General features: G+C 39.6%; 1 protein-coding gene across 3 annotated transcripts in view; it reads right to left on the minus strand.

The window, feature by feature from the left end:
* STK39 (serine/threonine kinase 39) overlaps window positions 1-23,533 on the minus strand; it is a 346,663-nt gene that overhangs the window by 188,577 nt on the left and 134,553 nt on the right. For all 3 annotated transcript variants that reach the window (XM_049887367.1, XM_049887366.1, XM_049887368.1), the window contains exons 6-10: window positions 17,792-17,901; window positions 17,436-17,537; window positions 14,732-14,865; window positions 7,074-7,122; window positions 6,908-6,973 (exon numbers count right to left, since the gene is read on the minus strand). In XM_049887367.1, the coding sequence (XP_049743324.1) occupies window positions 6,908-6,973; window positions 7,074-7,122; window positions 14,732-14,865; window positions 17,436-17,537; window positions 17,792-17,901 (461 nt within the window). The remainder of the gene's footprint in view (window positions 1-6,907; window positions 6,974-7,073; window positions 7,123-14,731; window positions 14,866-17,435; window positions 17,538-17,791; window positions 17,902-23,533) is intronic.

Raw genomic sequence — 23,533 nt, forward strand, 5'->3', positions numbered from 1 at the left:
CTTCCCTATTTACATGATAATCACAACAGCTAGAGTTTACTGAGCACCCACTATGTGTCAGACATAGTGCCAGACATCTGCACAGAACCCTCTAATCCATACAGCAACACCTGACAAGTGTCGCTGGCTCCATTTTACAGATTACGTTCAGAGAGATTAGAAAGCTCGCCCAATGAAGGACACAGATCCAACTATTGTTGCTTCCAGACCAGATGCAGGGGGTTAGAGTAGCACTATCACCATTTCCTACCTAAATCTAAACATCGCACACTGGCAAAGTGTTTCCTGCACATGAGATTGCTCAGAAGTCATAGGGAAATCCTATCATTAATATCCCACAAATGTACAGCCATAGGACACGCAGCATAAATGTTTCCCCCAGAAAATACCAATGAGCTAGTATAGTAAGGGCATTCACTCTACCTTTTAATATTTAGTGTAATGAATTAACGTAACATTAATGAATTCCTCCTATTCACTCATGTTTACAAGGAGCCCTGGTAGCACAATGGTCAAGTGCTTGGCTGCTAACCAAAAGTACTACAGTTCAAACCCACCAACCGCTCCACAAGAGAAAGATATGGTAGTCTGCTTCCGAAAAGATATAAAGCCTTGGAAACTCTATGGGGACAGTTTTACTCTGTCCTATATAACTATGAGTTGGAATAGACTAGACAGCAAGAGGCATGTTTTTTTTGTTTGTTTGTTTGTTTACTTGTGTTTACAATGAAGAAAGCTGGTTGGTGGGTACCACCTTAACCATGTGATCAAAATTAACATTACCAATAAAGGAATACATCAACATCGTGTACCTCCTAATATGATATGCTGAGAAGAACACACCATCACTTCTTCATGCCAAAAATGCATAAAATGAATCCAATCATGAAGAAACACCAGACAAACCCAAACTGAGGGGCATTCCACAAAATAACTGCCCTGTACTCTTCAAAAGTGTCAAAGCTGTGAAAAGTAAAGCCCACCCTAGATTAAAGGTTACTAAAAGAGACGTAACAACTTATTCTGGATTGAATCCTGGGCCAGATAAATGACATAATTGTGACAAATGAGAAACTTGTCATAATTTGGATGACTGCAAATTTAATAACAGTATTATGTCAGTGTTAGTTTCCCTATTTTGATCACTGTACTGTTCTTATATAAAAGAATATCTTAGTTTTTAGGAAACAGGCACTGAAGTATTTAGAGGTAAAGGGTATCACGTCTGCAACTTACTCTGAAATGTTTTAAAAGAGAGAGAGAATATATACTGGAATTCTTTGTAGTATTTCTGTAAGTCTGAAGTTATTCCAAAATAAAAAGTTAAAAAAATAATGTTATCAACACATATAAAGAATTAAATAAATGTGAATTTTAATATTCCTACAAGTTGACTCCTAAGCACAAAGAAGGATCAAATGGAGCCAACTCCTTGGGTCTGTAATATGAAATCAATCTTACACCTAGTATAAGAAATTCTGGGGCCCACAAATAACATCTCAGTCTTCCCAATTCACAATCATGCTCGCCAAATGTAGCGGTGATACAAATACCCTTTTCTTCCTGCTGATGACTAACCATTTCCAACTTCTCAATTTTATCACTGAGAGAATTCAAACAAGAATCTTCCAGTGATTCTATTTCCCATGAAAACATTGGCAACCACAATACAAAGAAGAATCATGTATTGTATTTCCCTAACTTGAGCCTTCCCTGGCCAATATGCATTTTGGCTGAGCATTAAGCATTTAGACATTGGTGTAGCTTCTAACTCCCCAGCCCCCATCCTGCCATAGATGGGTTTTAGGAAGCATATGAATATGAGTATAGATGTGGCGATTCAAGGTGCTTACCACCAACATAGAGCTTAGACATCAGCCAACTCTGATGATGGGATATTCCTAGAGAAAATGTGCACAGACCTAAGCATGTGCATTAAAAATTTTTTTTAATAATTTTTATTGTGCTTTAAGTGGAAGTTTACAAATCAAGTCAGTCTCTCAAACAAAAACCCCTATACCCCTTGCTACACAATCCCAATTACTCTCCCCCTAATGAGACGGCCTGCTCCCTCCCTCCACTCTCTCTTTTCGTGTCCTTTTCGCCAGCTTCTAACCCCCTCCACCGTCTCATCTCCCCTCTAGGCAAGAGATGCCAACATAGTCTCAAGTGTCTACCTGATCCAAGAAGCTCACTCCTCACCAGCATCCCTCTCCAACCCATTGTCCAGTCCAATCCATGTCTGAAGGGTTGGCTTCGGGAATGGTTCCTGTCCTGGGCCAAGAGAAGGTCTGGGGGCCATGACCACCAGGGTCCTTCTAGTCTCAGTCAGACCATTAAGTCTGGTCATTTTATGAGAATTTGCAGTCTGCATCCCACTGCTCTCCTGCTCCCTCAGGGGTTCTCTGTTGTGTTCTCTGTCAGGGCAGTCATCGGTTGTAGCCGGGCGCCATCTAGTTCTTCTGGTCTCAGGATGATGTAGTCGCTGGTCCATGTGGCCCTTTCTGTCTCTTGGGCTCATAATTGCCTTGTGTCCTTGGTGTTCGTCATTCTCCTTTGATCCAGGTAGGTTGAGACTCATTGATGCATCTCAGATGGCTGCTTGCTAGTGTTTAAGACCCCAGACGCCACTCTTCAAAGTGGGATGCAGAATGTTTCGTTAATAGATTTTATTGTGCCAATTGACTTAGATGTCCCCTGAAACCATGGTCCCCAGACCCCTGCCCCATGTGCATTAAATTTTAACAGAACTATTTACACGCTTCTCCACCCAGTGAATCGAGTAAATGATAGAACAACACGTAGTCAAGCTTTTAAATCCCAAAAGATGGCTAGCGACAGGCCCCTGGAGAGTCACATGAGAATCAGTAATGGCTATTAAACTTTTTCTTCTCATCCACAAGGATAAATGACAAGTTGAAAAGAAGTTATAGAACTGCACTTTACCCTAACCCCATGGGTCATGATTAGCATGTTCTTATTTAGAATTTACAGAGCCTCTTGTGACCCAGGAACCTTAAATCTCTCATTAACCTTCACCAGATGCTTGGGATCTGATGAAATTTCCATTTCATAGACAGAAAAATTAGGGGAAAAGAAAATCAAGATGATCCGTAAGTGACACTGTTGGTTGGTAAAAGCATCCAGAATGGACTAAATATTCTGCCTACAGAAAGAAAACAAATATCCCTAAAATTGCTAAAATTGCCTTCAAAAACAAACAAAAAACATTATTTTACATTGCTAAGTTAACTGAACTCTCACCATGTTTTTCCCCTTAATTAGAGGAGTCCATCTGGATGAAGACAAGATCACCTACCCACATGCAATTAGGCGGCTCCCAACCAATCCATTACATTCCAGACAGTGACAAGGCCTCTGCCTCTCTCTCACCCAGGTGGGCTTCATAGGACTTTCTAAGAGTAGTTGCATCACCAGTCCCTCTCCTTCTTACATATGCAAATTACTCGTGTTAAAGAAAATAAATATTGAAAAATATTTCTTTAATTTTGGTCACCATAGGAAGGAGAAGAAGAAAATTAAAGTTTATGGCAACATATATCTAATCAACATGATTGCCTAAATGATCAAGAGCCTTGCCAACAGACCCAGCTGTCATTTAAAAACCAGTGTATCAATGAACAAGGAGCCCTGGTGGTGCAATGGTTAAGTGCTTGGCTGCTAAGTGAAAGGCTGGTGGTTCAAATCTACCCAGCAGCTCTGTAGAAGAAATGTCTGGCAATCTGTTCCTGTAAAGATTACAGCCTAGGAAACCAAAGGGACAGTTCTACTCTGTCATATAGGGTCACTATGAGTCAAAATCAACTTGACAGCACCCAACAACAACACATCCTATGAGCAGAGTCCCTGGATGGTACAAACAGTTAACACACTTGGCTGCTAACCGAAAGGTTGGAAAAGATTAAGTCTACCCAAAGGCACCTCAGAAGAAAATCCTAGTGATCTACTTCTAAAATACCAGCCTTTGAAAACCTTATGGAGCACAGTTCTTCTATGACATACATGGGGTCCCCATGAGTGGAAGTCAACTCGACGGCAAGTGGTTTTATATCAATGGACTCACTGTTCCTATTTTTAAGACCACAAATTGAGAAGACAAACATCAAGGGGCCAACATCAGCAAGGAGCCTCTGAGGAACAAACTGGCACCAGAGAAACTAGAGCAAGATCAAGCGTGGAGGCACCACAGCAAACAGGAAAACAAGCAGCTGAGGAGACCTCAATAGAGAAGCCCAAGAATGGGAAATAATAAAGATTTCCCCATACCAATTTTTAAACAAAACACTGGGGTCACTGAAAGAACCTAAGACAAGTGAAGACATCCTACAACAAATGTTTAAATGTCATAAAGCTGCTTATTTTCCGGTCATAGTTTGCATCTTATAGTGCAGTTTGGTTACCAGCCACACTGTGCTCCCCGCCTATGATTCTACGGTAGGTTTGCTGACCAGGACAAGGTTACCACTGTGCAATGGGGCCCTCGTGCCTTATTTTCTTTGCCAGCTTTATGACTCTAGAGCAGCCAGGGTAACAGTACAATGGGCCACTCTGTTTTCTCTAAGATGTTTAAAGAACTAATTTATATTCTCCCTTTACTCCTCTTTGTGACTCTGAGATATGTGGTCATTCTCCATTTGAAGGGATGGAGGATAAAAGAAGCCCAGAGGTTTAAGTCTAAAATCAAAATGCAAGTAAACGGCAGAAGACATGGCTGAAAAATCACCTCTCTCAAAACTCTAGTTGCTTATTCTTTAAAAAAAAAAAAAAAAATTTTTTTTTTTTTTAAGATACATGCAAAATGAAGTTTGGAATACAGAGCACACTAATATTTAATAAATTTCTTAAAATATTTTTTAAAGGAAAGAAAGTCACAGTCTGAACAGATTCTTTTTTTTTTTTCCTAATTGATAAAAGTCCCAAAGGAAAGTACAGGCTGTGTAGTGGGAACAGTGGCTCAGTTTGTCTGGAGTTTTGAATACATGAAGGAGAGAAGTAGAAAATAAGGCTAGAAGGTGAGATGCTGCTGTGAGTTCCAGGCAAAGGAGGTTTGGCCTTTATTTTATGAGGAGTAAGAAACCATTTTTTTTTTTTAATTGGTTTGCCCTTGTAGTTGTTTTTAATTTTAGACACTACTTTTGAGCAATTAAGTGGCATGGTCAGAAAGTTAATCTTGTAGCAGTGTCTAAGAAAGAAGAGACAGGAGGAATGGAGAGAGAACAATTAGAAATCTACTGAGACTGTCCAATTAAAAACCGATAAGGAAACCACTATGAGCCATGTTGCAGAGGGAAACACAGGAGGGACTTGTAGAGTGATCAGATGGGGAAACGAAGCAGGAGGAGGTCTGTAACCCCAGTGCTCTGAGGCTGGGTGGCTCACAGGAAGAGATACAGAGCACGGAAGAGGGTTAGGTTTGGGAGGGAAGGTAAACCATTTTGGGAACACTGCACTTGAGATGCTGGTAAGCCACTTAACAAAGAGCTGGAGGTATGAAGCCAAAGCTCTAAAGAGAAAGCAGGCCTGGAAAACCCAGCTCACCTAGAAGAGCAGCAGGATGTGAAACTTGGAACGGAATAAGTACAGACCCAAAAACAAAACGAAAATGTCATCTGGGGGTACATACCACACAAGCCTATGGCATTCTAACAGCTCTCTCCAACCCTGGCTAAGGTTTTAGATATCTGATCAAAAGGCCCTGGGCTAGACCGCCACATCCCAACTAATCTCCCCAGGCTTTTGTAGGAACCCTCAAACTCTGGTCTGGAACTACCAGTTTCTAATCTGTTGTCACAAACTTAAGCTGCAGCTTCTCTGCTGCCTCCACCAGGTCAACCGTGGCTCAGGTCTCCGCCATCAACAAACCAAGCCCCCATTCCCAGCCCAGGCCCACAAGCCCAGGAGCAGAAAGCAGCCCACCCCACAGAACCCTGCTGGTCCAGAGGAGGCACTCAGATACATGCACAGAGTGGTTCATTTCTTGAAGTCTATTTTAAAACATCAGCTGAACACATTTCATACAGAATGTTTTAGAAAACATTCAAATTTACTTATGCCTTGGTAAGATGAGATGTAAACTCCAGTGCACATTGCTTTGCCAATTTTATTTACAGAACAGACAACTCAGATTCCTACCAGCTTTCCCTATAATGATTTTGAGAAGGAAAAAAAAATCCTCCCTTTCTAGTCTCTTGACTATACAAATAATTATTAAATTATAAATATCAAATTTTAAAACCAAACTAAATCATGGTTAAATTTTGTTAGGATGAATACAATAATGAAATCCACAATTACAAATTAGAAAAAAACCTGGATAAGCATAGAAATACTCTCACACACACACACCACTTCAAAAACCTAAAACCTAGACTGGAAAGTTTTTTTTAGGTAATCATTAACGCAATTCAGTTAACAGAAGGTAGAACACAAAAAGGACCACAGGTCTTTTACAAGAACCTTTTTTTTTTTTTTTTTATACCCATAGATACTCGGAATAATCATTGAAAACAAAAGTTTTGTTTTTCGTTTTTGTCGTTTTAAACTGTGTTTAAAAACTGATTGTTCCTCTTCCGTAAAATCCAAATGAAAGATATTAAAGAACAGTTTAACTCTCTAGTATTTAAACCTTGCCTTCTCTCTGACCTTCTTTAAGCAAAATGGATAAATGGAAAAACTAAATCATTTAAGTTCCACTTTGTTTCCATCCCAAAGACAATAGCAACCTGAGACAACCAGAAGTCAAAATGCAAGTATCCGAGTAATTTACTCATTATATCATCTGTAAATAACACATACACGTGCAAATCTTTTTCCTATTCTTCTATGGGTCTCATTTCCTGGGGTGGGGAGTGGCTCTCACGGGGTCACACAGGCTAGCAGCACTTACCTTTTTGGCTCTTTGGGCTATGTCTGGTGTTCTTGTAAGCAGCTTTTCAATCAGGTACTCTCTGTTCTGCAAAACAAATATCCCAACAGTTTAAAATCAAATATCACACATGGAAATCCGTAGTGATTTCAAATAGCAGATTTACTTGGGTTTTTAAGCATGTTACCTTGGCTTTCTGGAAGAATTTGCATTTTAAAAGTTCTGCTGCTGTGGGCCTGAAAGATCAATAATAAATCAGAGTTGAAACAAGGACCATTCAATAAATACACCGCCTTGATGTAACAACTTAAACCTACAGTATTTCTGGAAGACCAATTTAGGAAAAGCAAAATCAGAAACTAAATTAATCATAAGCTGGCACCATATAAAAGAGTGCCACATTTCCAGTTCATTCCAAACACCTCTGCTGCAAAACATATAAACTCCTGTGAAGTTAAATGCTTGGGGCATGATCAATTTATCCATTCTTCATCCTTACACTTCACTAAAGGAATTCAGTGTTTCTAAAAGGTGGCAGACTGACACAGTTGTGAGTTAAATTCCTGTATTTATTAAGAAACCATACAAAAGCCGCAATAGGATCCTATAAAAGAAATTACTGTCTACTGTGCACTACAAATCCCTAGGAGCAGGAGCTACTGCAAGGGTTCCCCAAATCCCTGTGTACGAGCACTGTCTGCCCAATGAATAACCTTGCCTCAAATGTATGTGGACTACTGTTTTCAGGTGTAGGTAAATGCAACCAGGATTAATAAAGTGGAAATTCATTTGAAAGGATTACTAGATCTGTCTGAATATTTCCTTGTAGTGTCATTTAACTTGTATCCCCTGTAAATTCAAAGTTAGGTCTAAAGGCTTGATCAGGCTTAGTCAAGCGTTTCTGGCAAGAATACCTCACAGATGATGTTGTGTGTTTTTTACTGCAGCATACTGGAGGTGTGTAATGTTGGGTTATTCCGCTACTCGTGATGCTAAATTTAATCACTTGGTCTCCAGGCCCCAAATCTCTCCATGGTAAAAGGGAGTTTTCCCCATTGTGATTAGCAAATACTCTGTTGAGTAATACTTTATAGCATTGTATGAATATCAAGTTTCAAGAAAACCCTTTCACCTAATGGTTTTAACATCTTTGTCTAAAATAATTATTTCATGGGGGTTTGCAGAATACTGATTTTCTAATTCTATCACGTCTACATTTATTAATTGTCATTCTTTCTTAAAGAATAGCTTCCTTCATCAATCCAAAAAAAAAACCAAACCTGTTGCCATCAAGTCAATTCCAACTCATACCAACCCTACACGCCACAGTAGAACTGCCTCATAGAGTTTCCAAAGAGCACCTGGTAGATTCAAACTGCCGACCTTTTGGTGAGCAGCCACAGCACTTAACTACTATGCCACCAGGGTTTCCTTCTTCATTAATAGTTCCTTCTAAAAGAAGCAGCTAAATGTGGAGTTTTGGACCAGTCAGCAAGACAACCGGCCTGATCACTTCAAAAAGTCAGTGTCATGGGGGAAAGGGGAGAGTGAGAAGACTGTTCCAGAGTGAAACAGACTTAAGAAGCAACAACCAAGCACCACACATGGCCCCTGCCTGAAGCCTAGGTTTGCTGGCAAGGGAGGTATGGAGAGCTTCAAAAGACCTTTGGAAATAACTGGGGATATGTGAACATGCTAGTTAACATCAGAAAATTATTGCTAATTTTCTTAGGTATGGAAAAGTAGTGTGGTTATGTAGGGAAATGTCATTTGTAAAAGCTGTAAGCAAAAAATTAAGACTGTTACTTTCAAACAGCTCAGTAAAATAAAATGCGGATAACTACAAACAGCAAATGTGGCAAAATGCTAAGCACTGTTGAATCTAAATGCTGGTACACAAGTGAACAATTTACTATCCTTTTTCTGTGTCTTTTAAATTTTTCATAAGAAAAAATGTTGGGAGGGGTAGGAAAGCATTACTGAACATCATTAGATTTCCTCTCAGGCAGTGATTATCGATGGTATAGATGATTATGCTTGGGGAAGGTGCAAGTTTAAAAGGAGTCCTCAGACTTGAAAAGGCTGGAAAGCCCTGCTTTGGAACCAGAAAGTTCCACTAAGATATTCCCAGGGACCAAACCCAAGCATATGAAAGGATTAAGAAATGTCATTAAGTGTGTCAGTGTATAAGCTGTGTTCAAGTCCACAGAGGCCATAAACTCTATTCCTCTGCAAAGAAATTTTGTTTACATTGTTACCTCTCTTTTCCTCAGACTCCAAGTAGAACACTGACTACGGATAACTAACTTCACAAAGAACCCCTAATCCCCACATCCACTGCAATAAGCAGCCACTAATCGCTAATTGCCTTGAGTAAATAAAGTTCTCAACAACAGGTGGGCTACATTATAGATTTTTTGTGGGCCATATCCCTCGGTAAACTCTGTCAAATTCATGAATTTTTACTTTGTTAAACAGGCACTAGAATTCAAAAATGAGGCTACTATTTTACATGATTTAATCGTGGTTATTATTTTAGTGTATACTATCACTGTTTGTTTGTTTGTTTGTTTTGCCTCAAGCTGTTCCAAATCCATTCTTTCATTTTTCTCAATAAATATTTGCTGAGCACCTATTACCTGTCAGGCATTGCTCTAGGTGCTAGGCCTACTACAGTGAACACAACATGCATAAATATTGCCTTCCTCGGCTTACAACCTAGCAGGTGAGAGTCAGGCACCGTCAGACTATAGGAGGGGCATCAGATTACCTTTGAATTGCACTGGGTGGAAGAAGTGCTACTGAGAGAGCACAAGGTAGCAGTTAAAGAACAGACGACTGAGCAAGACCTGGTGTCATGTCTACCTACCTGACAACATGAAACAAAATTAAAAACAAACAAGCAGCACAGAAAATAACTTAGAGTTAATTTTTTTTTAAGTGAAAATAAATTTAAGAAAATCAGAATGATTAAGGAACTCAAGACCCCTGTTTTGGTTGAAACCTTCATCGCCTCTTGTCAATAGAGTTACAACAGCCTCCCAGCTGGTGTCTCTGCTACTTCTCTCTCCCTCATTCCAAGCCATCTTCTAGACAGCTCACCCAGTTTGCTTCTTTAAAAACAAAAACAAACAAACAAACAAAAAATCTGATCTTTTTTTATCTGGGCTAACAGCAATAAAAGCCAAAGCTCTTTAGCAGGCCTTACAGGCTTTAGGCCCTGACTCCTCCAGCCTGGTTTCTCACCACACCCTGTGTGAATGCTATCCTCCAGCTACACTGATGTCTTCACCATCTCTTGCTCTTTCACAACAAAGAACACTTCTCTTTTCTTGCTTCAATTTTGTTTTTTTCCCCAACCAACTAGAACACCCTTGTTCAACAGTAAAGAGCCAACTGAAATGTCATCCCACACTGGGAGGGTGTCATCCCTCCTCAGGGACACCGCCCCCAGCTCCTACAAATCATTGCTCCCTAAGCCATGCTCAAACACCACTCTGCCCACACCGGTATTCTGCAATTATCTGTTCCCATGTCTCCCCACCCACCACACTAGGTTATAAGCCCTTCCAAGGGTGAGCCCACATACCATCCCTTTTTTTATATTTCCAATGCCTAGCAAAGGAAGGAAAGAGAAAAAAAAAAAAGCTCACTATAACTCAGTTTCATACTATAATGAAATATAAGGTAATATGCATGCTGCTAGACATCTGGACAGAGTACTACAACTGCTGGAGCTAGATTTAGTCAGCCCCAAATTCTCAGTATCAACTCAATGTAGTGTGGAACAGGAGAATGTAGCAATGAAAATGAGACTCATGCTAGCAACAAAAAAAAGAGGGTAAGTTTGTGCACAGCTGAGAGCCTAAGGTAGGGAGTCAAATGTTTCCCTTCCTCTCTGCACCCCCTACTTTCTCCTCTACACATGAGGAGTAAAGTGTCTTCTCTTGCCAGTGTACCACCCACGGACACAAAGAGGACTTGGAAAATGCCAGACATACCTTGAGCTACAGGGCTGGGAAAGACTTTCCCTTCCCCAGCAAGGTCATTTCTATGGTAACCAAAAATGTAAAGGGGAACAGCACATAGCAGAGAGAATGCCTTTCTCTGCACTCCACTCTTAGCCTACCTCAACAAATGCGAAAACACCACAACAGGAAAAATGAGAACTAGTTTAAAGGGGCCCCATTCTTTTTTCAATAGACTTAAATAATCGTTCCTGCCTATTCTATACAGAGAATAACTAAATAGCAGGTCACTGGTTCCTTTTTGTGTTTAAATAAGCCAAAGCATCCACAGCTTTGGAGTGGTCTCCTACGTGAGCCAAACTATGTACATAAAGAAGTATGGAAAATGGAACTGAAAAGAACAGCAAAAGAGGGAGGGAAGAAAGTTGTAAAAGGCGTAAGAGAGCTAAGGTGGCTGCTGCCAATCTGAATTGAGGTTCTGATTTTTTGGTGTTTAGTTTAGCTTTATACTATAGCAACTACCAGCATACAACCAGTTACTGTGTGTGCCTGCCTTCTAGCTGAGTACTACCAAGAAAGAATTCTGTCTTACATAAAAAAAAAAAAAAAAACATGGCCCCTAACAAATACAGAGCAATACAATATACTATAAATACAAATACTGTTTTACAAGAAATGCTAAAACGCTACCAGCAACCAAACTAAAGGCCCGGATTTTGAATGATGATTCAATTTACAACCCTTAAAAACAATGCAGTGGTCTGCAAGTACCAACATTCTCAGAAAAAAATCTCTTAAAGGATTCATTTAATACATATGCATGAACCAAAGCCCACTGAGACTTAGACTAATTCTCAAAGAATCTGGGATGAATATGCTACAGTTTGAATAGTTCTAACCAAGTGCATTACTAAATTCTAACAGCTCACTGACCTCGGGCAGCTCTGCCTTTTTCACTCCACCCCTCCCCCCAAAAGAAATTATCCCAATCTCATACATTTCCTATGGATTTAGCTATGCAACTCCCACCCCCTGGTTCCTCAAAGAAAACGCTGGTTCTTTTTATAGTTGCCATCCACACAAAGCTTGTAATCCACAAGATCGAGGATGTTTTTTTCTTTTTTTAAGAAACAGCAAGATGATCTGCTATGCAGATATAAGCAATCCTTTGTCTACGCCAATGCAGAACACATATTTGGATGAGGAAAACAGTCCAACACCCCAGCTCTCTTCTATTAAGAAGGCTCCAGGAGCTCCCAAAGTCTCCAGAAGGCACAGCCCCTTCTCAGTTAGCTTGTGGGTTCCTGCATAGGAGTGAATTTGTCTTGGTCCCTATTCCTCCGGGATATTTTTTCATTCCCTCCTAAAAGGGCTCTCAGCAATACTCTGGCTTTGGTACCAGCCAATTGCTTTTGGATTACAAGTAAATGATCTAGATGCAGGCAACAGAAATAAATATAAACCATCAAAAATCTTCCTTTCACACCTCAACCCACTCTAATCTGGTTTCTGTTGCTGAAACTTCTCAGTGGATGCAAATCGCTTCCAGATTGCCAAGCCCCATATCTTCTCTCTGGTTTTTCAATAAATAGTATTGAGTACATAATACAGACCAGACTCTGGACACAAAGATGAGCAGTATGGGCTCTCCTTCTAAACAACTTACAAGCACCTGAGGAAGTTGGGTGTGTAAATCAATAAATATAAGTGTGATAAGCACTACCACAGACAAATATTCAAAATACTGTAGGAAAACTGAGTTGCAATAATTCCACTTGATTAAGGAAAAAAGGTGAAAAATGAACTGCAATTCTAATTTCCTGAGCACTTAGAAACTACCAGGCCCTGTGCTTTATATGCCCTATCTCATTCCATCCTAACAGCAATCCTATGAAGTAGGTGTTATTAGTCCCATTTTACAGATGAAGAAACTAAGTCACATAAAGTCACATAGACAAGATAAAGTAGAGCAAGGGATCGTACCCAGGTGTATCTAAGATGTGGCATTTGAACAGAGTATTAAAAGACATGTGGAAGTAGAGACAAAGGAAGAAGAACCCTTAAAATAAGCAAAGGCAGAAATCACTAAAAATACACATGGTTTCTTTAAGAACTATACAGCTATCAAATGTTTATATGTTAAAAAAAAATAAACCCGTTGCCAGCAGGTTGATACCAACTCATAGAGATCCTATGTGCACCGAGTAGAACTGCACTCCATAGGGTTTTCAAGGCTATGACCTTTCGGAAGCAGATTGCCAGGCCTTTCTTCTAAGGCACCTCTGGGCTTGAACTGCTAACCTTTACGGTTAGTAGTAAAGAATTTATCCATTTGTACCATCCATTAATTCAGTAACAGATGCATATTTACAAAGAACATCCTATATAATAATTTAACAATGTTACTTTCTCCATTCTCACATTTCACATAACTCTTTCGTGCTCAAACCTCTCACATACATACTCAATGCCTATGTATTTTTCTTTCAAAGAAGTCTGTGTGGGTCGTTAACAGCCTAAAATTGTTTGTTATAGAGGGCAATTGCCCAACAGTGAGAACAGATTAGGTTTTAGACAAAATACCTAAAAGAAATCCTTAAACTACTAATATAAATTATAAACAACAACTGAGATGTTTCGGCAGAAATAATCTATAGGTGTAACAAAGTAATCATACCTTGTATAATACATAATTACAAGATTATTATTAAAACTGTTGTTTAATAGCAAACACTCTTTAGACCTAGCTCTGTGAGAAAAGTGACTAACGTGAAAAAGATTTACAGCAATTTCAGTAGAATTTAAAAGAATGAAGAGCAGCTACCAAAGAATGAGTAAAATAATGGAAATTGTGTTTAATAAAGAGAAGGGCGTCTACTCAAACAGTTGGTTACCGTGCTTAACCAGTTTCATAGAGAACTTAAAATTAAAGGAATAGGTTTGAAAAGCAAGGTCCTTCCCTGAAAAAAGAAAGTTTCAGAAGAAAAGTCAGTTATTAAGTTTTAAAATGTAAATATCAAATTGGATCCCTGGATGGATTAGGGTAGATGGTAACTTCCCAGGGGTTCCTCCAGGTCTCTAAGCCTACATTCACAGTATGTTAGAACAGTGCCACACACAGGTAAGCTGAATAGAAAGGGCATATCCAGGCAATGCATGGTTCACATCATCAGCACTCCCCTGAAAGTGATAAAGAACACTGGACTCTATTATCACCACCCAGCATATTTCAAAGACATAGAAACTAAGGAGAAAAACAAACTCTGAAAATAAACACACCACTGTGCACGGCAATAACCCAAGAATAAATAGTAAACACTAACTTAAATTTAAAGTCATTTGTTTCTGTTTATATGATTAACCTAAGGTAAAAATCTCCTTAATCTTCTTTACTGATAATCTTTTACACAGCACAAACAACTTGTTCTGCAACTAAAAGGAAAAAAAAAAGGAAGCTCATGCAAAATTCAATAGCTCTGCTTGGTTTAGACTAGAGCTAGCAGGATACTCAAATCCTGAGAGGTCAGCCCAACCTACACGGTGCAGAATATTAGCTCAGCTTCTGGATGCAGCATTGCCAATTTCTTTTAATTTGTTTTACTTCATTTCCTACGATGATACAGCCCACACCTAACAAACGCAGTGAATCCTATTATCATCAAAGACTTCCCTCTGCCTCCCCCTAGTCCTCCACTCACTCAGCTCCCTCTGACTCGCACTGTCTTCTACTAACAGGTTGGAAATCCAGGGGTCAAACAGGCTTTCCCTGGAGACTAGAAGCACCTTTTAGATGTCCTCACATAGCCTTTCTCCATCACAAACAAAGCTTTGTCATGACTACGGCAGGTCATTAACTTATCCACTGAGTTTGACATACCTTTTGGAAGGATCTTTCTGAAGACACAGTGAAAGTAATTTTCTAAAGGACTTGCCGTACTTTTTCATCATTTCCTTATCCTCTACTCCTGTTTCTAAAGTGGGTGGGTCATTTTGCAAAGTCAACATTAATACCTGTGGCAGAAACAAACATGAAGACAGAGTTTGAGCACAGTAACTGCTACAATTCAGCTGTTAATTTTTCACAAAAATATCAAAGAGCATCCTTGGTTAGGTACCAAATTTCCGTCCCATGATTTTAATTTTCCAGAAATTGTGTACTGAGAGCATTAATTTCTTTTTGCAAATCTGTTCATGTGCCCTTTAACGTTTTTTTTTTTTTTAACTCCATTCACAGGACTTATAAAATCTGCTCTACGTGTAAGAGTGAATCTCCCAAAGGGCCCGGGACAGAGCTTCCTGGGAACTGGCTCTCACGCTGCCTCAAGGAGCACATAGCTCCAAACCCAGCATAGTGAAGGCTGGGACTCTGGCTGGGAAAGAGGGCCAGAGCAGTAGTGAATGTTCATGTCTGCAGGTCATTCATTCATGGTAAGGCACCGCCTGTACTCAAGGCTTTTGTAACACATTACCAAGCCTAAAAATACATCGACAACATCCCAAGAAGTAACATGATTTCTTTTTTTTTTTTTTTTTTGGTGCCTAAAAATACATGCAGAAAATTGCTTAAAAACTTGGTTAAATTGAGACAGCAAGCCACTGAACAATAGCCAGACTACAACTGAGTTGCCAAAGACCATAATCAGATCAAAAGGCCATGCTTCTTCTGAAAAAGGGTAAAACAAAATCAGAATACAACTTCAATTAAAAAGAAAAAAATTCCAGTCTTTCATATCAACATCAAGATAATTTGCTTAAGAAATGGTAGAATTCCCAGCAAAATATTGACCTATGAAATGAGTAAATCTCATTAACGCATAAATCAGCCCTAATTTACGCAGATGTTATACATGCAAGACTCTTTTCAAACACTTTCAGATGTGTGACTAGATGAAGGATTAAAGTGACAGTTTATTGTTTGTGGAGGATAATAGCAAACAGAAGAGAGTGAGACAACATGAACTCAGAAGGAAGTCTTGTGGCACTCCAGGCTGGGATTAGCAAGTGTGACTTTGGATTCAGGTGGGAAACACTGAGAAGTAGGGAAAGAATGAAAACAAAGAATAAGAAGAATGATTCAGAAAAACTAGATAAAAGAAAAAGTCCTCAGAGTTGCTTCAGTGCTTTTTTTTCTGAAAGGTCATTTCAATTGTTTACACCTCAACTTTAACTTTTCAACTAACAAAATCAGTGAGAGACGGATAGACAATTGATACACAAGCAGATAGACTTAATATCTTAACTACATTAAATATATATATATATACGCACACACACACATACACATAGAAAGAAAGAGAGAAACAATGAAATGAACTACAGTAAAATCTTAACAGGGATTCTAGGAGGCTGATGGAATTACTGGTAATTATTTTCTTCTTCACGCTTACTTAAACTTACTTAAACTTCCAAATTTTCTATAACAGGAATGTATTACTTTTTCAATCAGTAAAACTATTTAACTTTTTTATCCTCAGTTTTTTGTTTGTTTTAATCATCCTATATTTTTATAATATTTGCCTAGGAAAAAAATAAAGCAACCATGGACCATAAAACCAAAAAAAGCCAAATCCAGTGCTATCGAGTCGATCCCAACTCATGGAAACCCTACAGGACAGAGTAGAACTCCCCCATACATACGGTTTCCAAGGAGCACCTGGTGGATTCGAACTGCCGAACTTTTGGTTAGCAGCCGTAGCTCTTAACCACTATGCCACCAGGGTTTCCCCATGGGCCATATTATCTATAAAATATCTTTATAATTTTCACTCAAGTATGCCCATCCACCCACTGCTGTCAAGTTGATTCCAACTCATAGCGACCCTATAGGACAGAGTAGAACTGCCCCACAGGGTTTCCAAGGAGCACCTGGGGGATTCGAACTGCCAACTTTTTGGTTAGCAGCCATAGCTCTTAACCCTATGCCACTAGGGTTTCCCCACTCAAGTATATCATCCCCAAAACAAAATCCAGGAGGGTAAATCAACCCTGGTAACCGTCTCAAAATAGAAGAAATAATGACATAAGCTGGTTAAAAGACAACAAAAACCTGAAAATGGAATCCAAAATATATTTTATTTCTGAAAAACACTGTGGTTCATTTACATGAATGAGTCACCAGCATGACAGTATGAGGGCAGGGCTAAAATATTATAGACCATTTTAAAGACAAAAAAAAAAAAAGCCCTGAAATTTTGGGAAGTTCATCTGCAAAGATGATAGCACTATAGGCTATTTTTAGCTTTTCTTTGGGGAAGTGGGTGTGCTCTATCAAAAAGACTAATGACTAGCATTTGTCACAGCGATCAACCTCTATCAGCAGATCAACCTCCATCAGCCGATCTGATCACGTTCTCTTCTCAGCCATGTGCTAAGAATGTAAAGCAAGCTTCAAAGCTGGGCAACGTACTACCTTTGTTCTATTCTGTCCACAGAAAAAACGTCAGACAACGTTTAACTTGGCTGCATCCTTCCACTAACTCTCCTCAAGTCTAAAAGAAAAATGACTATATTTAAGAGAATGAGGGGACAGATTCCTCTAAGTCTTATTTCAAGTCAGACATATTATTTCCAAAAGTAATTACTTTCATAGGAGGATATTTGTGATAAGGCGCTGCTCCCGTTGCTAATTCAATAGCTGTTATTCCGAAACTCCACATGTCAGCCTTGAAGTCATAGCCTCTCACCTAAGATGGGAACCAGAAAGAAAAAAAACACAATTACGTAGCAGGCATGTTACAAATCACACAGTCAATATTCTGAGGGAAGTCCACTGCTACGTATTCACAATTTTCATACTAGTTTGTTAAGTCCTTGCAAGCAGGAATTAAATCTTAGTTATGTGACGCATTTTACTAAAATGATGGATTTAAATAAAATGTTAGTATATGAATGATATGTACTACTGTACTGTGTCAATCAAAATATCATAATTTTTTACCTGTTCCATGACTTCAGGGGCCATCCAACATGGGGTACCAACGAAAGTTTTTCTTACTTTATTCCTGGTAACATCACCTCCTGTTGCTAAGAATGCACTTACCCCAAAATCTGAACGGGAAAAAAAACACACACACAATTCACCTTTAATTCATGTAAGATATTGTTGCTTACAAATACTAACTTCTTCAACACCGCCCTTTCTGGTAAGCCATTCAGTGGTAATGTACTTTCCCAAACATGTTCAGGAAGCTCTCACAGGTATACACTAGAGTTGTCCTGCCATCTGCCATCCCTACATTTTAGAGAACACCAATACCAATAATGGGTCAGCCAGCCCATGAGAGCAAAAGCTCAGCATACCAAATAATGAGGATTTTCTACCAAAAAAAAAAATCCAGACTCATAACTGATCATAAAGGATTACAGTATCAATGAAAATATAATGCATTCTGACATAGGAACATAAACATGTTTCCAAAACCGGAAATTTAAAGTAGCTTAGCTCTTAGCTAAGATTTATTTTAGAATACCATTTACAAGAATACCATAAAAAAAAAAACCAAACCCACTGCCGTCGAGTTGATTCCGACTCATAGCGACTCTACAGGTCAGAGCAGAATTGCCCCACAGAGTTTCCAAGAAGCGCCTGGTGGATTCGAACTGCTAGCAGCCGTAGCACTTAACCACTACGCCACCAGGGTTTCCAAGAATACCATAGGAGGCAGTAAAATTAGCACCACTCTGTGGTGTAGTTTCTTTCTCTCTTTTTTTTTTAAATCATGAATATTTTCTAGTCTCTTTAAGTCATCAATGCTTAGAGAGTAGCTTTTTTTTAATAAACATTTATTATTCATATTCACATGTTCTTACCTAAATACCACTCTCTAACACGTTAGCCAAAAACCTAAAGGCAAACTTGTAAACCTAGGTACATAAAACAAACATGTCCAGGCCTGTCCATGTGGAGCAATCAACACAAAGGAAAAGCTTAGTCAGCAAAGATTGTCATTTTTCCAACATTTACTTTCTGGATAATTTTCCTAAGTACAGATGAAATGGTTTATAGAATTAAGTAACACTCTTCTTAACATCTGTGACAATACCAGAACTTCTTCTGAAGAGATGAATTAATTAGGCATATTATAGGCATAGGATACATATATGCAAATATGTACCTTTGTGTGTGACAAGAGAGAAGGAACAGCCTGTGATTATTAATACATGTACTTCTGCTTAGATTTTTACATAGAGGATGAAATCAATAAATTAAATCCCAGCTACTTAGGATTAGAACAGATCTACCTACATGAGCCAACTCAAGAACGGTTGGAAGGTGAGCTAGTAGACAGTAATAGAAAAGGGTGGTCAACACCTCAGAACACCACAACACACAGTGTAAGACCCTCCAAACTGCTCTTATATAATTCTCCTTCGCTTCGCTGGTTTCCTTTGTTGATTGTCAGCTTGCCAGCAATTACCAAAGAATAATGTCAAGGACAAACCAAGGTCAAAATGTATTAGCATTTGCTTTAGGCCTATAATATTAAGTTACGCAATTTTGTGACTTAATAACATGGTAACCAGTTCTCTGAGTTGAAGTATGTTGATGTTTCATTTTATTTACATTTAAATTTACTCAACTCCCAACAGAATTTTAACTACAAGCAAAAGGAATAAAAATTGACAAACGAAGTCATTGTTCCAACTGCTATTTTCAACTGGTTTGGCTCAATATTAATACTGAGCAAAAGCATATTTTGAAAATTGCTGTATAATTTAATTTGCATATATGTAGCCAACTCTAAACTCTTTGAAGTCTTTATACATTACAGTCAGAAATCTAAACCCTTGTGGAAAGAAGTAACTGGAACTAATCAATTACCCCTTGTGGGTAGAGGAAGATACAACTCGTTCTGTTACAGAGTTACATGAATTGAATTATTCCTAATCATCTACTATGTTTGGCTAGAGGGAAACACAATATAAGACTGCTTTAAAAATACTAATTTCAACTTAATTTCTATTTCTGTAAAGAAGTTCAACAGTAAATCCAACATACCACTTTTTATCAAAACAATTTTGTAACATGATAATATTAAATACACATTATCTATAAATAATTGAAGATATGGGCAAAAGATGATTTAAAAAAAGAACAGATTCTTTGAAATGCAGTTGAAGCAACCCTGCACCCTAAGGTCTCCTCCTAAAAGATATAATCCAGATAAAAATCCACAGATATTTTTAGATACATTTAGATATTTGTTTGAATTCCTCATAAATACTATCTGCTTATGTTAGACATTTTTAAAGCTGTACAAACAGCTGAGAAAGATAGAAAAAAGAAAAATTGACAGCACCCCTCAATACATCTTTCATAATTCACATAATTATTCATCGCTTCCACTTAGAACACTCACTTGAAAGTCATAAACAGATGGGTAAGTGTCTTTAAAACTCAGAACAAAAATTCCAAAAGGAGAAAACAGCAATCCTAACATCTATTCACCCTTAAGACTGCAGATTAAATACACAATTTGCTCCTATGTATGGCCCATAGATATACAGAAAGATTTAAATGCACTGAGAAACAGAACATTTTGACCAAAGTACAAAGTGTGCTTGTGTTACTAGGAAAATTGGTATATTCTGTTGAGACAGATTCCATATGGTAGTTTAGAACAAGGTAGCAGTCCGGTAACAGTACAAAGCGTCCTTGTTTCCAAAGGGGTACATCTATTTAGCCAAAGGGAATGGAGCCAGAAACACTTGGATCAGAAACCATAGGCATTTCTCTGGCAACACAAATCAAAGCTACACATAAAGTTAGCCGGTCTATCTTCCTGTCTCCCGGAATAACTGCATCTAAAACCAGAAAAAAATGCTGTCATTCGAGTAACTAGGAGGCTCTAACATCCTCTGCATCCATCCACGTCTTCCCACTGCTGCTGCCTCGGTTTAAGCCACCATTACTTCTTGCCAAGATTCCTGTGGCAGCCTCCTAACTCACCACTGCCCTGCTTTCCCAGGATCCATGCTCCAGGAACCAGACCTTTCTATGTAGAGACACCCTATCTCCTTAAAAGTCTTTAATGACTCCCTGCCCCCTCAGGATTAAGTCAAATCCCTCAGCCTAACACACAAATCAGACTCCAGTTTCCTGTCCTGGCTCTTCTGTCACTGCTCCCAAATTCATACCTGAGCTCCAGCCCTACTAAACTGCTGTTGTCAGGATGGCCATGACCCACGGTGGCCCCATGCACAATGGAATGAAACAATGACTGGTCCTGCGCCATCCCCCACGATCAGCTGCAGATTTGACTGTTAGGATCCACAGGGTTTTCACTGGCTAATTTTTTAGAAGTAGGTCACCAAGCCTTTCTTCTTAGTCCATCATAGCCTGGAAGCTCTGCTGAAACCCATCCAACATCATGGCAACATGCAGGCCTCCATGACAGACAAGTGGTGGCTGCTCATGAGGTACACTGGCCAAGAATTGAACCTGAGTGTCCCACACAGAAGGTGAGAATTCTACCACAGAAAACTAAAACCAAAATCAAATCCGTTGCTGTCGAGTTGATTCCTACTCGTGGTGACTCTATGTGTTACAGAGTAGAATGTTCCACAGGGGTTTTCTTGGCTGTAATCTCTACAGAAGAAGACTACCAAGACCTTTCTTCCATGGCACCACTGGGTGGGTTCAAACCACCAACCTTTAAGGTTAGTAGTCGAGAGCAAACCATATGCACCACCCAAGAACCTCCACTGAACCAGCTGCTTACTGTTTAGTCCCTGAACCCACCACCATCCTTTCCCTCACCATATCTGCATTTGCACATGGTGCTTTGTCATCCAGGTACATTGTCCCCTTCCCTTCAATAAGAGCTCAGCCTCCAGAAATCTGTGTGTGCATCACCTTACCTTGGTACTCCAGTCCCCTGGAAGCCAAGTTATCGCCCTTCCTGACTTGCAGGTGAGGAGGTGTGCACCATGCTCACGCTCAGGTGTGCAATGCAAGCCCTGGTATACTTGTCTGGTATGTGAGGGCCAAGTCTTACTGACCACCTTCCCTGGCCTGGTGCTGGGCACATAGTATTCACACATTTATTTTAGCACCTCTGTATCAACCACTATTGTATATTCACTGTCGTGAATAGAACAGTGACCAGAACACACAGAAACCCTTGTCCTGGGAGATTTACATTCTAGAGCAAAAGAAGCACAATCAACAACTAAGTTGGATGGCAACGCATGGCATGGAGAAAAACAAAGCAGAAAAAGAGGGTGGGAGTGTGGTTCAGGGTATTGCAATGTCAAGCTGTGGTCAAGGATGTCCTCACTGAGAAAAACAAGAAGATCATACTGATGTCCCCGGGACAAGCATCTGAGCAGAAGAAACAGCAAGTACAAAGGCATCAAGCATGCAGTGTGACTGGAGAAGAGTGAGGCAAAAGGGAGCAGGAGGTGAGAGTAGGGTGAGGCAGAGAGAGGGTGGTGTGGCTCATATGGGCACAACCTTTCAGGTAAGCTCCACGACTTTCACGCTGAGATGGAAAGCCACAGAAGAACTGTGGGCAGAGCAACACCATGACCTGACTTAGCTGCTGTACTGAAAAGGGCAAGGACAGAAAACCACTTAAGAGATTGCTACCATAATGACCAGGGTGGTAAAAGTAGAAAGGGGATATAAAATTGGCCCTATATTTTGATGACAAAGCCAAAAGGATTTGCTAATGGACTCGATATACCAAAACCAAACCCACTGCCATCAAGTCAATTCCGACTCATGGCCAATGAAAAAAGAAAAAAAAAAAGAGAGAGAGAGATAAAAATGATTAGAAGTTTTTTACCTAAGCAACTGGGAGAACGGAGCTGCCATTAATTGACTAGAAAATAGGATACAGAGAGTGCACGGGAACGGGGTGGAGAATTCCAATGTTGAGATTTTTGAGTGGCGTCCTAGAATAGGCAGTTTGCATTCAGGTATGAGCTCCCAGTTGAAAATAAGAACATAAATTTAAGGGACACACCTACTGAAGTACTCAATACACATTTGCTGAAAAAATGAATGACGTAGCCTCGCTAAATTCCCCTAGCTGGTAGGCAGGGCCAGCTACATGATTTGCACGCCCAAGCAAAATGAAAATGTTGGCCTCCTTGTTCAAAAATTCCTAAGAATTTTATGGCAGAGACAGCAGAGCATTAAACCCTTCTAAACACTGCACAGTCACATGCCTTAAATCCAGCCCTGCTGCCCCAGAGGCTTGAAAGCTGGAGAAGGGGGTGATGTAGAGAGATGCCTGTAGCCGTGGAGTCAATTCCGACTCATAGTGATCCTACGGGGCATAGTACAGCAGCCCCATAAAGTTTCCAACGCTGTAAATCTTTTCAGAAGCCGACTCCCACACCTTTCTCCGGTGGAATGGCTAGAAGGTTGGATCTTTCTGTTAGCAGCTCAGCACCTGACCACAGTGTCACTAGGGCTCCTTTGGATGTGGAGGCATACTTCTCTGAAATTAGAATGAGCCACAAATCCCCTGTCTAAAGGAGACAATGAAGATCCTAAGTCAGCCTTCAGGTTGGTTTTCTTTGATCCCGCCTGTAAAGGGTCATTATCATGGGTAACACCTTTTCAAGCTCCAGCCTCTCCTCTGCTCATTAGCAGAGGATATTATGTATGTCCTTATTCAATGACTGAAACATCTCTGGCATTCTGACTCTTGGTGCCTTAGGGCTTTTT

This window comes from Elephas maximus, chromosome 6 (genome assembly GCF_024166365.1).
Source record: "Elephas maximus indicus isolate mEleMax1 chromosome 6, mEleMax1 primary haplotype, whole genome shotgun sequence".
Lineage (NCBI taxonomy): Eukaryota > Metazoa > Chordata > Mammalia > Proboscidea > Elephantidae > Elephas > Elephas maximus.